Raw genomic sequence first — 18,744 nt, forward strand, 5'->3', positions numbered from 1 at the left:
ATCAACTCTCAAATCATTTGCAAAGATATTCAAGTTGCTAAAAATCATCACTGCAGATAAGAGATAATATGGCACTTATCACCACAGGATTCCATGCCTAGCACATCCTCAAATTCAGTTCAAGTGTCTGTTACAACCGATGTCAGTTGTGCTAATTTAGGTGATGAAGAGGTGGGAGAATCATCAATTTGCATTTTATAATAATTGTCAAATTCTGCTGTACAATTAACACAAAATTACCCGGAGATTGGCAATGTAACTCAGCGGCCTGATTTGTTGGTCTCAAGTGTAACGGCATTACGGTATATTTTAATCAAAAAGCACTTAGCTGAAATCATTTATTAGGCAGGAAATACTGTGAATATTTAAATATATATCAACTTGTATCTGACAAGAATGAAGTAAAGCTCAAACCTCCAAAAAGAGATACATTTCAGTCGGAAAATGTCCAACTTTCTAAACTGATCAGCTAATTATAAACTATACACAGCCTGAAAACTGTGTGACAATCAGTTATGTTAATGAACAAGTTAGAATATTTATTACAAATTCTGTAATTCGGTATATTTAAATCAAGCCTTTCCTCACGGCGGAGCTGTCATCACACATTCTGCATGCAGCACGATATATATTTGAATAAAACTGTAATGCATAGTGTGTTAAATGCGAGTTAAGATTTCCCCCCTGCACACTGTTTGAGTTCTAGACAAACCAGTGTGTTAGACTGTGCTAAAGTTAATGCAAAATTAAGTATGAACTGACAACAAATGACATACCGGAAAAGACTGACTGATCTATCATATCTCTCCAATACTTGGGGTGCATAAAGTATTGCAACTAGATGCTGTCTACCTCCCCACAAGCCTTAGACATTGACAACAACTCAAAATAAAAATCACACTGGCAATGTACACATTAACTGTAATCCACCTACCTTTTATAGGATGTGATCTCTGCCCCAGCCAAGAACTGGTCCAGCTCCCTTGTGAAGGCGTGCAAAAGAAAGACTCTCATTCATTTTCTATTTTTCAAACTTTAAAAAAATCCCAAAGTGCTTTATAGCCCCTCAAGTATGGTTGTAGAAAGCACAGCAGACTTCCGTAGGTAGAAATGTGATAATGATGGCAACTGAGGGATAAACACTTGTCAGGATACCAGGAAAAAAACACTTCTACAATTCATTGAAATAGTTCCAGGAGATCCTTTATATTCACCCGAGAGGCAAGGATGGTCTCAATATGACATTTCATCTGAAAGGAAGCATCTCTGACAGAGCAGTATCAATCTGGACTGTATGCTCAAGCCTTGAAATTGGTGCTTGAATCCAAACCTCTGACTCAGAGGTGACATGCTGCCAAGTGAACCACACCTACTTTAGAATAAAGTAGCACCTTGGCAAAATAGGATACATAAGAACAGAAGGAAGAGGCCATCTGGCCCCTCAATCCTGAGGTGCCATCCTGAGGAAGTGACAAAGATGATTAATGAGGATGGGGCAGTGGATGCTGTCTACATGGACTTTACTAAAGCATTTGATAAGGTCCCACATAGAAAGCTAGTCCACGAGATTATGTCACATGGGAATCATGGTGAGTTGGCAAGCTGGATCCAAATTGGAAGACAGAGGGTAGTTGTGGAGGGGCATTTTTCTGACTGCGACCAGTAGGGTTCCACAAAGATCAGTGTTGGATCTTTGTTGCTTGTAACATATATACACATGATCTGGATAAAAACATAGGTGGTCTGATTAGTAATGTTGCAGATGACATGAAAATTGGCAGAGTTGTAGATGGTGAGGAATGTTGTCAAAGGATATAATAGGATATAGATCAATTGGAAAGTTGGGCAGAGAAATGGCAAATGGAGATTAATGCAGACAGTGTGAGGTGTTGCATTTGGGAGGTTGAAAACTCTAAATAGCAGGATCCTTAAGAGCACCGATAAACAGAGGGATTTTGGGTTCCAAGTCCATCGCTCTCTGAAAGTGGCAACACAAATGGATAAGGTGGCAAAGGCAGCATATGGCATACTTCCCTTTATCGATTGGGGCTATGAATATAAAAGTTGGCGATTCATGTTATAGCTGTATCAGCCTTTAGTTAGACCACTTTTGGAGAAGTGTGAGCAGGTCTGGTCACTACATTATAGGAAAGACTTGGATGCTTTGGAGGAAGTGCAAAGGAGGCCTGAATGGCAGTATATTAGCTATTAGGAGAGGTTAGACAAATTTGCATTGTTTTTGCTAGAGTGTAAGAGACTGAGGAATGTCCTAATAGAAGAACATAAAATTATGAGGAGGTATGGAATAGGATGGATAGTCAGAATGTTTTTCCCAGGGTGGAAAAATCAAATACAAGGGGCATAGGTTTAAAGGTGAGGGGAAAGGTTTAAAGGAAACGTGCAAGAAAGTTTTTTTTAAATAAACACAGAGGGTGGTAGGTGACAGGAATACCACGGGAACTGGTCGAAGCAGATATGCGAGCAATATTTATGAGGCATTTAGACAGACACATGAACAAGCAGAGAATAGAGAGAGGTATACAGACCATGCGCAGGCAGATAGGATTAGTTAAGAATAGCATCATGGTCAACACACATGTGATTGGCCAAAGGGCCTGTTCCTATATTTTACTGTTCTATGTAAATTCAGCTCTGGTAGGATTTGAACCCATGTTCCCACAGCCTTTGAAATATTAATCTGGTGTCATTGGCTATACTACTGTCCTTCCTCAATAGGTAACAGGCATCAAGAGAAGTGGAAGATGTTTGGAGAAAATGCTGAAAATAAACATGCTGATAACAAAGGCAAGGTATAGTGGGACAATATGTATTTAGCATCCGTTATGACTGGAATAATTCTACAATTTTCTTTTAATTTTGTAGCATTGTTTTCTTCCCAAAATTAATTTTCTTTGGATAAACTATAAGGATTGGATTATAAATAGTGATGTCTGTGAACTACATGGGTTAGTTCTTTTTATTTCCACTGTAAAAACTGATCACAATCCACGTACAAATGAACCAGCCTGGCTAATCAATAGCAACTACATAGGAGGACAAATTAAACCTGGTAACCAAGTTCTCTCTCTCTCAAACTCACAGGCCCCTCAACCCTCTACGTCTGCTGAGCAAACAGTAACACAGTCCTGAAGCTTTAGTGCTCTATTTCACCAGGGACAGGTGTACTGTCACTTAGACTGAGACATGTTTCAGCCTCTTCAACCCTGCACAGCACCCTCCAGGAACTCTGATGAGTACCATGCCAAGAACTAAGACAGCAAAAACCCTTTTCTTTCCAGAAATCCCTTAATTTTCTCTCTATCATATTTCTAACTCACTGAAGGACATATCTGGTCAAGTGAGACTGCCACCAATTTAATGACACTGGCTGCCTGTCAATGTTAATATACCACCCATGACATCCTCAGCCTCGCAAGAATCACAAAGTAACTCTTGTTGTCAGAGAGCAACAACAGGACATTGAGATGTCCTGGCTAGGCAATGTACAAATCGTTGTCATCCAGTCTGAGTGTCAGATCAGCTAACAGCTGCAGGCAGGGGCTCTCAGCCACATCCAAAAGTATTGCTGAAGGACACAGAATTCCCAATATTCCTTACAAACAAAAAGTATTGTGAATGCTGGAAATCTGAAATAAAAATAGAAAGTGCTGCAGGCAGTTGCAAAGATGGAGTGGACAAGTCAGTACAGTATTCCTTGAGGAGAAGGCTGAAATTCAAAATCATACAGACTTCGGACAAAGGAGAAAATATTCTCATCTGTGAAGGGATCGTAAACCAAATAGCACAGATTTAAAGTAAAAGATGAAAACATAAACAAAAAGGAAAAATTTTTACATGGAGAGAAATCAAGGTCTGGAATGTACTGCCTGAGAGTATTTAAGGAGACAGATTCAAATGAAACATGCAAAAGAGAATTAGACTGTCATCTGGAAAGGAAGAATATGCAGTTACACTGAGAGAAGGCTGGAGGACAGAGCTAAGTGATTTGCTCATTCAGAAAACCTGTCCAGACACATTGGACTAAATGGTTTCCTTCTGCCCTATAACAACTATGTGATCAGGTAGCCCATGTTGGGTGAGAAATGGACTTAATAGTTCAGGGTGACGACCTTACATCTGTAAAAAGGCTAAAAGAGGAGATTTTACACTGTATATCATGACTTGTCTTCCACCTCCTCTTTATAAGGGAGGCGTTACCCTCTCCTTTCTTCGATAACACATCTAAGACGACATGGGGAATTGTTGGCTGGAGCGGACACCTTTTGCCCGTGGGATCATGATTCCCCCCACCCCTCATTTCATCTCCACCCACAGGTAAATGGCATAGGACTATACAATGTAGGAAGGTCCCAATTGTGTTGTTTATTGATCTTACACATGTCAATAGTGTGGTTATCATTGATGAGTCAGGTTTCCCGGAACTAGGAAGGTCAAAGTTTAGCCAGGGTTAGTACTCCTGGGGGGTAGTTTTCTGATGGTCATTACCGGACTACATTTATTTGTAACATAAATTGGAAAACAAAGCAATTTGGATGCTTAGTTATTTTTATAACTCAAATCAAATGTGGAGCAGTGTGCTGTACACTGATTTGATGCACTTGAGCACACAACTTTTGCTGAAACTAAATTTAATACTTTGAGAGTCACGCTGGTACTAGGCGTCTTTGGGTTGAGAAAAGTGAGAAACTTCCCAGTAACAGCTTTCAGATTGATGTTAAGTAGCAACTTTGTCATAGAGCTGAGCACAAATTGGACTCAGACCTCAATAATCTGGAAACAAGTCAGATCTTGCTCTCTCCCACTTCCCTCCAAAGTGGAAAAGAAGAAAAACACTCAGAGACCATACATAAAAGAAAAACTTCAAACTGAAGCCAAGACCCAGGTCCATGTGACTGGTTACCAAATTGAGGATCTCTGCAGTCAACATGATTTATTTGCTAGAAAACTTAATTGAGAGAAGGTCACCTCATTTCTCCACAGATCTTGTCCCTTCTTAACCTGTATTTTCACAAAAACTGTTTGTCTCACCTGTAATGTTCATGTTAGATGTGAATGATTTCAATTTGATTTATGGCTGTTAAATGTACCGAGGTACAGTGCAAGGTGTTGTCTTATGTACTTTACAGGCAAACACAAGTGCATCAGGATAACAGAACAGAGTGTTGGATACAGTGTTACAGCTGCTGAGAAGGCGCACAGAGAGATCAACATTAACGTTAATGAGGTCCATTCAAACATCCGATAACCGCAGGGAAGAAGCTGTGCGTGAATCTGCGCGGTAGGTGTTTACAAACTTTTATACCTTCTGTCTAAGGGAAGAGGGTGGAGGAGAGTATAACTGGGGTGGGAGGAATCTTTGATTGTGTTGGTTGCTTTACTGGTGCAGCAGGAAGTATAGATAGAGTCAATGGATGGAAGGCTGATTTGCACAATGGTCTGGACTGTTTTCACAACCCTCTGTAGTTTCTTTCATATGTGTTTAGTTTAACTTTGAATATTAGCAATTAATAATCTATTTTCCCACATGTTAGAGGATAAGTTTGTTCGAATAAGCTTTTGTGCCCTTTGGCATGAGCTTTATTTATATTAGATAGTGGTCAAAGATAGGCAAATTAATTAAAATCATTAAAGTGGCCATTTTCTCTTTGGGATTACTTGTGGAACAGCTGTGCTCAATTTCCAACACAAACTTCCCATTGTACAGTACAGGTAGATGAGAATATGTGGATGAATTTCCTGCTTTGTGCCTTCATTGACTACAAATAAGTCTCTTGATCACTAACTGCTTACTCTTGTTGTAAGATATCTTGGAAGGAGAGAAGTGGAGAAGACTGGCAAGAGTAATAACCCTGGTCTGTACTATCCTCATGGTTTCGTGGGCAAAGGCAATGATCCCTCATCTGGAATGAAACTCTGATAGCTTAATCATTTAGTGCTAAACTATGTACAAAATTTCCTGATGCAGGTTCCATTCCCTTGGATCCATTCACACAAAGAACATTGTGGTGTACAGCAGCTCACCAGTGTGATCATACCATCAGCTGTTGGTCCCAGTTTTGCTTTGTCCTGTCCTCTATTCATCAGAAGAGGTAAGCTATTGAAAAATAATCTATTTTTCAGCTGTCACAGCAGAATTCAGGCCTAACACTGGTTAGCTGCTCATCCATCTCAGCACTGTCAGCAGGTCCTGATTGGATAATAATTGACCATTGATCAGATTGTCTTTCCTTCACAATTTCCAGTAATTTATATAATTAACAAGCAAAAGTATTCAAAGAATATGTAAAACAAAAAGCCACTGGACTTTAGCTCAACAAAACCTGGAGACAATGTCAGGAAATTAACCTCCAATTCCTAGAGAATTCAGGACAATCTTGGGAGGGTTAGAAATCCTCAATTCACTGTAGGAAATGTACTGGGATAATACAGCTTGGAAGGCATTAGATAAATTCTGTGGTTACTAAACCTGGTAAAAAGACACATCATGCTTGAAGTGATATGCACTAAAAAGCAATGAACTGAAAATATAGAGCTCTCTGAATGGGCGTGTCTTTATGGAGTTGCCCCTTCTGGTTGAGAGTGTGTTGCTGGAAAAGCACAGCAGGTCAGGCAGCATCTGAGGAGCAGGAAAATTGACGTTTTGGGCCAGAGCCCTTCATCAGACTCTTTACCTTCTGTTCATGGTGCTGCTGACAATGATGGAGTCAACACTAACACAGGATGCTGACACTTGGTAACCAATGTGACATTGACCAAACTAAAAATCGACAATGCAAGGTCTCCTCAATATTTTAAGGGCTAGCTTGCAGTCAAAGTTGGAATGGTTACTCAGCGAGAAACCGAGAGTGCCAGCATTGCTTACATTTATAGCACTGTTGAATCAAAAGCAGGTTATAACCATTCCTGAAGAAGGGCTTATGCCCGAAACGCGATTCTCCTGTTCCCTGGATGCTGCCTGACCTGCTGCACTTTTCCAGCAACACATTTTCAGCTCTGATCTCCAGCATCTGCAGACCTCACTTTCTCCTCAAAGATATAACCAATCACCCCTCAGTGCAACTGAAGGGAAAGAATTCTCTCATTCCTGGATAGCCACATTGGTCAGCCAAGCGTTGTTCCCACTTCCAAAGAAGTTGCTTCCATAACATCTACCTCACAGCTCTAGGGACTCTGGTTCGATTCCAGCCTCAGGCAACTATCTGTGTGGAGTCTGCACATTCTCCCTGTGCCTGCGTAGGTTTCCTCCAGGTGCTCCAGTTTCCTCCCACAGTCCAAAGATGTGTGGATTAGTTGAATTGGCCATGCTAAATTGCCCATTGTGTTCGGAGATGTGTAGGCTAGGTGCATTAACTAGGGGAATGGTCTGGGTGGGATGCTTTCCGGAGGTTCGGTGTGGAACTGTTAGACCAAAGGGCCTATTTCCACACCGTAGGGATTCTACACTTCTGTGATAAGAGGGGCACATTTCCTCACTAACACACCCATTTTGAGAGATCAGAACTGGGGAGGAGCCTACTTCTTAATAAATGCCCTAATCCAATGGTGAAAGGTTATATTCAGGCACATTCCAGTATTTATTTGTGGCTTTTTATCTATGAGGTAACCAGCTCAAGTCTTGACTGGTTATTGTCAGGAAGGTATCACAGACTAAACCCATTTCCTCCCAAGTCCCAAAGAAGAGTCACTTCGTATTCAAAACATTAGCTCAGCTTTTCTCTGTCCACAGATGTTGCCAACCTGCTGAGTTTTTCCAGCACTTTGTTTTCATTACCAATTCTGCCCTTCCAAACACATTCCAAGCAAAGGTGCTCTGATAACTTCAGTGGTGGGGACACATCTAGAAAAATTACAGGTCATTCTGCAGTAACATATGTTTCGTTAACGTGAATTCGCTATAACGTGATTGACGAATTAGGGACACTGTTTCTAAAGAGTGAACTTTTAAAGTTCGATTACATCACCATCACTTTACGCACTGTTTCTAAAGCGAGATTTTTCTATAATACAGGATTGCACAAGAGCACACAACCATCTCGTTACAGAAGAACTACCTGTATTCAGGACAGAAGTAGTATCACATGGAAAAAGGTGGGTTGATTAGGTAGAGTCAGCATGGGTGTCTAAAGGGGAAATCGTGTAGAACTAACTTGGAGTATTCTTTTTAAGAATAACAGAAAGGCTTGATGAGGGTAATATGTTGATCTGGTGCACATGGATTTCCAGAAGGCTTGAGAGGAAAGAAAGAAGTCATGAAATACAAAGGACAATAGAATGTGCATGTAAAATTGGCTGAGTGATAGGAAACAGAGCAATGGTCAATTGGATAGTTTTCTGGCTAGAGAATGGGACTGGAGGGCCTCACATGCATTGGTATTGGGACCCTTGCTCTTCCCGATATAGATCTTGGTGTGCAAGGGGAAATTTCAGAGTTCACAGAAGAACTGTAAACTGTGAGGACAGTGCAGAACTTCAAAATGTGATAAGACAACACGTCAGACATGTTGGTGTGAAAGATTCACCATCACAATAGCATGAAAGACTAGATAGGAGACTGGAATGGAATCCTAAAAGGGTAGGGAGTGGGAGTAACTGTAGCCAAGGTGGCTGAGGAAGTCAGTGGGCTTATAATCAAAATTAGTTGATAGCCTGGTGACAAACAGAGAAGTGAAGGAAAAGGAGGAATGATGCATCAAGTGAAACTGACAGTAGGATCTAAATTGGAAGACAGGTTTCTGAAGCTTTCCAAATCAGGGCGAGAGCAGCTTCAATATAGTCATCACTGTCCCAGAAAATAAGTTAAAGTAGCACCCCCTCAAACCCCTGTCTCAATTATCTCACTCCACCCTCCTCAGACTGCACTGGAATGAGGAGTGTTTCACACATTCCAGGACCCATTTGTGGAACACCTTTTGTGTGAAGGAAATGAGAGGAGTGAAAAGAAAAACTGTTCAGTGAGGGAGCAAGTTTGATCAGGTCAAGGTTGAGGGAAATTGAGCATCCACTCAAGGGCATTATGTTGAGGTTGTACAAGACATTGGTGAGGCTTCTTCTGGAATACTGTGTCCCGTTCTGGTTTCCCTGTTAGAGGAAGGACATTATTAAGCTGGAGAGGATTCAGAAGAGATTTACCAGGATGTTGTCAGGAATGGAGGGCTTAAGTTATAAGGAGAGGCTGGGTAGGCTGGGACCTTACATAAGTTTATAAAGCCATGAGGGGTATAGGTAAGGTGAGTGGCAGATGTCGTTTCCCTAGGATAGGGAATTTCAAGACTAGGGGGCATATTTTTAAGATGAGAAGCGAAAGATATAAAAACAAACATGAGGGACAATTTTTTTTTTTTTTAAAAACACAGAGTGGTTCATGTGTGGAAGTAACTTCCAGAGTAGTAGATATAGGTACAGTTACAATGTTTAAAAAGACATTTAGGTAAGTGCATGAATAAGAGGGATATATGGGCCATGTGCAGGTAGGTGGGACTAGTTTAGTTTGGGATAATGGTTGGTATGAACTGTTTGGGCTGAAGAGTCATGCAGCATGTAAACAGACCCAAAGAGATGGAGATCTCTCTCACCATTCTGGTGAGGACTGGAAGTTCAATGATTGAACATCCATGGCAAAGAGAAGGTGGGTTTGGGCCAGAAAATTGGAAACTTTAAAGTGATGGAGGGCATCAGAAGATTTGCAGACATTGACCAGGGGAGATTAGGCATGGGTAAGAACAAAAATAGAGCCAAGGTGGAAAGAAACCAGCTCAGAGGTGTATGCACAGGCTTAAATGACAGGTCTGGGGGCAGTCCTGCTTATGGATCTTGGCAAGAAAGTAGAAGGGAGTTCTATGGGGCTAGTGGTCTATGAAATGGGAAGCAGTGAAGGGGTGAGTCAGTGACTGTTCTGGAACAAATGGATTGAAATTCGCTGCTGGGGTCATGGTCTGTTGGACTAGGAGACTGTTGGAGAGTTGCTGTTCAGCACCTGCAAGGTAGAGGTTAATTTGCCAGATATCCACTTGTCAGCAGGTCTGATAACAAGGTGGGGGTTAGATCCAAGAGATCAGAGTGCAGCAAGTTCAGAAAGTAACGAGTAAGAATGAGTGAGGAGAGTAGAGACATTTGGGGGTAGGGGTATTGATGCTTTTCCTTTCCTTTCTTTGTGTTTTCTTTACTTTATGTTTTCAGTCAGGAGGACATTCAGTCTGGGCACATGTGCTGCTTTGCCTCTTCTCCTGTCCGGTCACCATTCCCTTTAGTTCTAAAGGACTAACACTTCTTTCATTCATCCCCTCTCCAATCTTCCACCTATTACAGATCTCCCCTTGCTGAAATGCGAACATCCCTAGATTTTCCTCGAGCTGACCTATAATGTGAAATCTAGTCCTCTCTCCACAGATAATGCCTGAGCTGTAGAGTACTTCCAACATTTCTGGCTTTACCTTAGATTCCCAGCATCCATGGTATTCTGATATTTGATTTCTGCTGATTCTTTCATAGACCAGATCTTTTATTTCCACTGAACACACCGTGGGAATCACAGATTTGTTACATTCTAATAATAGCATGCAAATTCATCTGACATAACCACATATATCAAATCATTATATTCACTGAAGCTCTGTCTAATCAAGCACACTTGTATTACTGCAGCCTAAATGTCATAAAGGAATGGAAATATGACATAGATAGATACTACAGCTGAATCGAGCTGTTTCATTGCTTTCAAAGCTGAAGTGATTTATGCACGTCATCTGGAAGTAGAGAATTGTGGACAACAGACTGTGAACTAGTTTGTCATTGATTCTAACAGGTAATATATTGTTTCTGCTCCAAAAATAGATTTTTTAAGAGGCTTGGAGTTAGGTGAGAAGTAAATGAGGACAGTGATAAGAGCTTGTAGGCAAATGGGATTGTGATATTTAACACCAGGGATTGTATTCGAACTGGAAATGGGAACATTTACAATTCCCTATAAATTATCTTATTCATCACTGCTTCTTTCGCTCTGCACCCATCATCCCTCAACACTCACTTGCGTGCCAGCCCTCAATGACCACCCCAACCCCTGTCACAGTCTGACACAACCCAGGCTGAACCAACACCCAGCATATTACATGCCCCATCACTCCTCCTGCCATATCACTGCCCCACATTCCCTGTACCTGACCCTCCCTGCACAGTCACTCCCAGTGCACCATCAATGCCCTTCCCCTGATACCAAGCTACTCTCCCAACATATTCCCTGCAACCCATGAACCCCTTGACACTGTCTAGATCCAGTCAAACCCTTCAACATTCTCTGTATCCAGTCAGTCAGTTAATCCCTGCACCCTGTCACTCTGGACACCTTCCATTTCCAGTAAATCAGCCCTGGACATTCCCTGTGCATTGTCAGTACCTCAAATCTTCCTGCCCAGTCACTTCCTCTGACAGACTCCCTGCACCCAGTCACATTACTCTCTGTAACCATATATTACCCGTAATAGCCTGTGTCTAATTCTCCACCCTTGATAGATTCCCTGCGCCCAGTTATTCCCACCCTGACCGACTCCTACAACCAGATATCCCTCCATCCGAACTGCGCCTTGTTATTAAAATAACTCCATGAAGGCCGGTATCCAATCACCAAGGCACCCTTTATTTATATATGCATAGTACATGACACTGACCTAGTTAGCTCCTACAGTAGGCAGAACCACTGACACTCCTGTTTTTTTTTTAAACGAAATGTGCTCTCTTTACTTAAACTGGGGTCATCTGTCTTTATTTTGCAGTTTATTCTACAGCCATTAAGGGAAATCTACATCTTAAATTTAAAAATAAGTCAGATGTAAATAGTACAAAATTTCTCCTAAAAATTGTAACGCCGGTGTTCAAATGTTTCAATTTTAAACATAAAGTATACTACTATAAAACAAAGGCTCAGAGTAAGGAACAAATATAAAAAAAATGAAATCAAGAGTTAAATGGTACAGCAGAATATTTCTTCTAAACCTTGCAACACTCAGAGCACAAAGAGGTCATTGTGCTGTTGGGAAGAGGGGAGAATAAATTTTTAAAAATGCAGTCCAAAGCCCACAGCATATCTTTCAAACGCCTTTTAATTTTTTTTTGTTGTTTTTGTTATTTAATCAAGTGATTGTCACAAAATGAAGGAATTTCTGGCCAAGTTTACACCAGAATATACTCCTTTATTTCCTTTCCCTGCCATGGTTTTAACACCTGTAAGGATGGAACCCCTGAGCATTGTGGTTCTGACCGTGGGCAAATCCACCTGGTGTGGATGGTGGAGCCCCTGGAGGTGCTGATGCCAAACACTCCTGTTTATAGCTGCCAGTCATGACTCCCTCATCGGACCAGATTAAACAGACCCAATCAGGAACCTCCTATTTTATGAGATCCACCTGGCTGCCCTCGTTCCAATCACTATGGATACGCCCAACACATCCCTGCAGTTCTTCACCCAAACATACCACCCTGACTCCCCATCACTTCCTCATGCATTTCCTGCAACAAGTCCTACATTTGACACTCCCGGCACTATTCATTCACCCTACCATCAAACACACTCCCCATGCCAAACATACGCTGGAGCTTGGAGAAAGTGAGGACTGCAGATCAGAGTCAAAAAGTGTGGTGCCGGAAAAGCACAGCAGGTCAGGCAGCATCAGAGGAGCAGGAGAATAAACGTTTCAAGCATAAGCTCTTCATCAGCTTGACAACATTCTACACGTTACCTATATAATTCAAGGAGTCCTCTTAACCACTTTAACCTGTTCCTTCAATTTTTGCATCTGCGTAGGCACCGTGTTCTGAATTCGTTGAAGCAGTTTAAGTCTGTAACTTACATGAGGGTCAGATTAATGAGATCAGTTTCAATTCTGTAGTCTTTCTCAAGACTCAATGTTACTGCAAACGGAATGTGCATGAAGCAATGATCACGTGCAATGTAGATGTAATGATTTGTTTTCAAATGCCAGACCACTATGTGTTGAATGTGGTATTCTTACAGCTACTCATTAAAGGAGCTTCTGCAGTTGGTATAATGCTCAGATGTTGAATCCTACGAAAGACTCACAGCCATGGCAATGGAAGACTCTTAATGTTGAGGCAGCAACTGAAAAGTAAAGATGAGCCAGCACTAAAACTAAAGCAAAGGACTGCAGATGCTGGAAATCTGAAACGTTTCCATCTCACGGAAGGTCACCAACTTGAAACATAACATCTTGTTTCTCTGCACAGATGTTGATTGCTTTCGAGAGTCCTCTGTTGTAACCAAGCTAACAATCAGTTTCTAAAATGTTAGGTACAATGTTAAGGTGGGAACATGAACAGGACAACATTAGCCATTCAGGATTTCTTGGACAGCATCATTTATTTCATTCAAATTGAGAAAAAATAATGCGAATGCTGAAAATCTGAAATAAGCTGAAGTAAATTTTGCCTCATTTATATGTATTATTTAAATGGAGAAAAGATGCAACACAAGGGGGGGGGGGGAGAGAACATGAGCATGAAACACAGAAAACACACGTGCAGCAATCAGGAAGGCTAATGGAATGTTGGCCCTGATTTCAAAAGGGTTGGGATATAAGAATAGACAAGTCTTACAGCAACTGTACAAGGTGCTGGTGAGACCATATCTGGAGTACTGTGAACTTATTTAAGGGAAGATATTACTTCATTACAGGTAGGTTAGAGAAAGTTCACCATGATGCTCCCATGTATGGAGCAATGGTCGTGTCAGAAAAGACTAAACCTGTTAGGAGGTAAAAACAATGACTGCAGATGCTGGAAACCAGATTCTGGATTAGTGGTGCTGGAAGAGCACAGCTATTCAACCTGCCTGAATTGCTGTGCTAAACCAGTTAGGACTCTACTCACTGGAGTTTAGAACAATGAGAGGTTCTTAAGGGGTTTGAAATGGTAAATGCTGACAGGATGCTTTCTCCCATGGGAAAGTCTGGGACCAGAGGGCATAGTCTCAGAATAAAGGGGTGCCAATTTAAGACTGAGATGAGGAGGAGGAGGGATTTCTTCTCTCAAAAGGGTCGAGTGACTTTGGAACTCATTGTCATAACTGTTTGAAGAGTTGAAGAGTCCTTACATATATTAAAGATTTATGGGGAAAATGCAGAAAGGTGGATACGAGGAATGTGGATCAGCCATGATCTCATTGACTGGTGGAGTAGGCTTGAGGGGCCGAATGGCCTACTCCTTTTCCTATCACTTATGCTCGTATGGTCTGATTAGACTGAACCCCAAGCCTCAGCTGATGAATCCATACCCCTCCATGTTGTGCAGCACTAGGAAGAAGCATTGAGGATAGCAAAGGCACATAATGTGCTCTGGATTGGGAACTTCAATATCTAACACCAAGAGTGGCTCCCCAGCACCAGCACAGACAGAGTTTATTGAATCCTTGAAGACATCATTGCTGGACTGGATCTGCTGGAGATGCTAAGGGAACCACAAGACGGAAAAACATACTTGGCCTCATCCTGATCAACCTGCCTGCTGCAGATGCATTTGTTCAGTAAGAGTGACCACTGCAGTCCTTGTGGAGATGAAGGAGGAGAAAGTGAGGTCTGCAGATGCTGGAGATCAGAGCTGAAAATGTGTTACTGGAGAAGCGCAGCAGGTCAGGCAGCATCCAGGGAACAGGAGAATCGACGTTTCGGGCATAAGCCCTTCATCTCCACAAGAAGATTGAAGAAGTCCCACCATCGTCTTGAGAATACCTTCCATTATGTTGTGTAACACTATTGAGCAACTCAAGTCTGGGAATCCAGGAGGTGCTCTGAGCCATCAGCAGTAGCTGAATTGTACCTGCAACTACAGGCCACTTTTAGAACACTGCATTCAATTGTGGTCTCCCTGCTATAAGAAAGATGTTGTTAAACTTGAAAAGGTTCAGAAAAGATTTACAAGGATGTTGCCAGGTTTGGAGGATTTGAGCTACACGGAGAGGTTGAATAGGATATGGCTGTTTTTCCTAGAGCATCGGAGGCTGAGGGGTGACCTGATAGAGGTTTATACAATCATGAGAGTCACGGATAGGATAAATAGACAAAGTATTTTCCCCGGGTGGGGGAGTCCAATACTAGATGGCATAGGTTTAAGGTGAGAGGGGAAAGACGTAAAAGGGTCCTGAAGGGCAAAGTTTTCACACAAAGGATGGATGGACGGAACAAGCTGCTAGAGCAAGTGGTGGAAGCTGGTACAATTACAACATTGAAAAGGCACCTGGATGGGTAGATGAGTAGGAAGGGTTGAGAAGGCTATGGGCCAAATGCTGGCAAATGGGACTAGATCAGTTTAGGATATCTTGTCGTCATGGATGAGTTGGACCAAAGGGTCTGTGCCCATGCTGTATAATTCTAAAAACACAAACTGTTGGAGAAACTCAGCAGGTCTGTCAGCATCTGTACAGAGGAAATTCCAAACCTGATAAGACTCTTTCCCAGAACTTCAGGTTTTACGGATAATAATCCATTTCGTTTTGAATGTCTCCATTGGACAGCCTACACCATTCTTTCAGGCACTGCATTCCAGACTATAGCCACTCACTGTCTGAAAACATTTGCACTCACGTCTCCACTGCTTTTTTTTTTGTCATTTACTTTAAGTCAATGATTTCTGGAAACTGGATCTGTGTTCTACATGGTCTCCAAGACTGAGAAATGATCTAATTAAAAGCTACAAAACACTTCAAAAGGGATAAACAGGGTAGATACAGGGAAGATGTTAGTCCTGGCTGCCGAGTCTAGAATCAGGGGGCACAGTTTCAAAATAAGGGGAGGCCACTTAGAACTGAGTGAAGAGAATTTTGTATTACTCAAAGTATTGCAAATCTTGGACTTCTTAACCTAAGATGACAGTGGAGGTTAAGCCACTGACTATGTTTAAAGCAGGGGATGATAGATTTCGAATTGTCAATAATGTAAAAGCATATGTGGATAAAATTGGAGATAAGAATGGAAATAGATGATCAACCGTGAACGTACTGAATGGCAGACAGACAATGGGCTGAATGGCCTATTGCTGTAATTATGTTCATAACTTCCTTGTACTTTCTGCACATTTATTCATAAAGCTTAGGACACTGTATGCTTTATAAACTGCTCCCTCAATCTGTCCAGCCTCCAACAATTTATGCACATATACATCGGCTGCTTTGCTCCTGTCCCACCTTTAGAATTCTTCTCTTTATTTTGTATGGTCCTTCTGTGACGTGGAAAAAATAATCAAGTGGGGAGAGAGGGAACAGGAATGCACCAGAGGTCAGAATCATAGAAATGCAAAATTTTCAAAAATGAAGTGGTTTAAAATCAAAATGAGATTGAGTGGGTATGAAGGTAGACATGAGTGAAAGATCCAATTTCTGGGCTAAACAGGACGGAGTTTTGGTTAATTAGGAAGGAAGTGGCTTGGGTGCAGCCGAGAAAATCAAGCACTGGGTTTCAACTGCATTTTATTTTTCCCTCACACAATCTCCATCTCTACACAGCACGTATTATGATTGACATGAATAATTCTGAATCATCTAGGAAACTGCTGCACTTCCTTTCTCAAGTGCGCATTGTAGTAATATACTGCCTCAATTCTGCTGTCAGTTTTGGATCTAAATCGTAAGACTGCTAGAAACGGTGGAATGGTAGATTTTCTTTAAAAATGTGAACGATTGAGGGCATACTTAATTTGCTATCCATTATACATGCCTCTTGATCATAGCTATCAATGACTTTGACAGATTGCATCAGTTCTGAGTATCAGCTGCAGTTTCCAATTTTACTTGGATTTCTTCAGAGATTTTCTTTCCTCAAAAAAGCAACACCAACCACTCCTATAACTAAGAATGTACAATACCTTGGTAAACAATGACCTGGAGATTAGAACAGAGATCCCTTAACTTGTATAAAGGCAAGATACTGCAGATGCTGGAAATCTAAAGTCAAACCAGAAGAAGCTAGAAATTCTGTGGCAGAATCTGTGGATACAGAAAATAGGTTAACCTTTCTGGTCAATGGTTTCTAGTGAAAGGCCATCGGCCAGTGACAGTAACTCTGTTACAGCCTGATATCCTGTATATTTCCAACATTTTCTGTTTTTAATCCACGTTGCTTGAAGCCTATGAAGATTACAGGACGTTTCATGTGCCAGCACATATAATGCTGCTCAATTTGAAAAGTGGATCGAGTGGACACTCATCAAACCACGACCGCAGTTTTGAACTACAATACAAAGCACCACCACTTACACCACGCACACACCATGGGCAGACATTTATTGTGGGGAAATGGACTACAAGAATCAATTACAAAGTCAGTCTTGACGTATTAAAGGTATCAACTATTTTGACCAATTCAGTACAGAGTTAAGTACCTACTCTGTACTGAGCAATTTTGTTGGATTTCATGTATAGTCAGGTCTTCCCGCCATTTCAATCAGCTACTCACACTTGCTTCAGTGGTGAGGACTTCAACAGTGAGATGCTCGATGCAGCTGCTAATATTTAGATGCAAATACTAGATGAAGACTTCCTGGGCTTTTGTGGTGCAAGAGTAGAGTCCCTATCTTTGAGCCTGAAGGCCTAGGTTCAAGTCCGATTTGCTTCAGAAGTGTGTGGTAGAAGATAGAGGGTGGTGACGGAGGATCGCTTTTCACAGATGGTGGAGGCCTGTGACCAGCAGTGTGCCTCAAGAATCTGTGCTGCGTCCACTGCTTTTCGTCATATATATAAATGTTTTGGATATGAACATAGTAAGTTTGCAGATGACACCAGAATTGGACGTGTAGTGGACAGCGAAGAAGGTTACCTCAGATTACAATGGGACAGTGATCACATGGGCCAAGGAGTGGCAAATGGAGTTTAATTTAGATAAATGCGAGGTACTGCAAATTGGATAGGCAAATCAGACAAAATTCTCCAATCGCATGTCTGCTTCTTTTGCTGATTACCATAAACTGTACCACTAATTGTGGATTCTTTGACGTTTTAATCATCATTTCTTTGACCAGAAACAATCTCTCCTCATTTACTCCATTAAAACTCTTCGTGATTTTGATAATCTCCATTGAATCCCTCGTTACCTCTGCACACTGAAAACAGCCTCAACTTCTCTATTGGCTTCATACAAATGAAGTTTTTCATTGTTGGTATCATTCTACTAAGTTTGCTCAGCAACCTCTCCAAGGTCTTTGCATTCTTTCTACACTGCAGTACTCTGTCTTTCTACAGTACAGTTGGTTCTGCTATAACGTTTCTTCAATGTAAATTGGCTTTAATGCTATTGAAGAATTTAGGCAGTATTTGCAGAATGCGAACTTTTCTTACCTGTATTGGCTATAACGCGACTCCATCCGCATTAGCTCAAGTGGTGTGGCTATTGCACAATTTTATTATAACACAAGATCGCACGAGAATGGAACAATCGCGTTATATCAGAACCAACTGTATGTAAAACCTCCTCCCCACCCCATAGTATATAACCATGTAATCCTACAAGACAGAACTCTTGCCCTTTCATTTCTTCCTCTTCACTGTCCAAATTCCGAAACAGCAAATTACGTATCTTTTTTTCAATCTAGTCTTCTGTAGATGCTGTTCACAATACTCTCTCCTCTACACTGGTAAGACCAAAAAGACCAGGTGACTACTTTGTGAAAAACCTCCATTCTGTCTACTAGAATAACCCTGACCTTGCAGTCACTTTCCATTTCAATACATTA

General features: G+C 41.4%; 1 protein-coding gene across 6 annotated transcripts in view; it reads right to left on the reverse strand.

Moving 5' to 3' along the window:
* LOC122562796 (oxysterol-binding protein 2-like) overlaps positions 1-18,744 on the reverse strand; it is a 343,122-nt gene that overhangs the window by 67,684 nt on the left and 256,694 nt on the right. For 5 of the 6 annotated variants that reach the window (XM_088000163.1, XM_088000162.1, XM_043715995.2 and 2 more), the window contains one exon: positions 935-982. The exons of the other annotated variant lie outside the window; for it this stretch is intronic. In XM_088000163.1, the coding sequence (XP_087856289.1) occupies positions 935-982 (48 nt within the window). The remainder of the gene's footprint in view (positions 1-934; positions 983-18,744) is intronic. 6 annotated transcript variants of the gene reach the window in all.

The sequence above is a fragment of the Chiloscyllium plagiosum genome, unplaced genomic scaffold (genome assembly GCF_037043375.1).
Source record: "Chiloscyllium plagiosum isolate Xiang-an unplaced genomic scaffold, Cpla_swu_hap1 HiC_scaffold_24, whole genome shotgun sequence".
NCBI lineage: Eukaryota > Metazoa > Chordata > Chondrichthyes > Orectolobiformes > Hemiscylliidae > Chiloscyllium > Chiloscyllium plagiosum.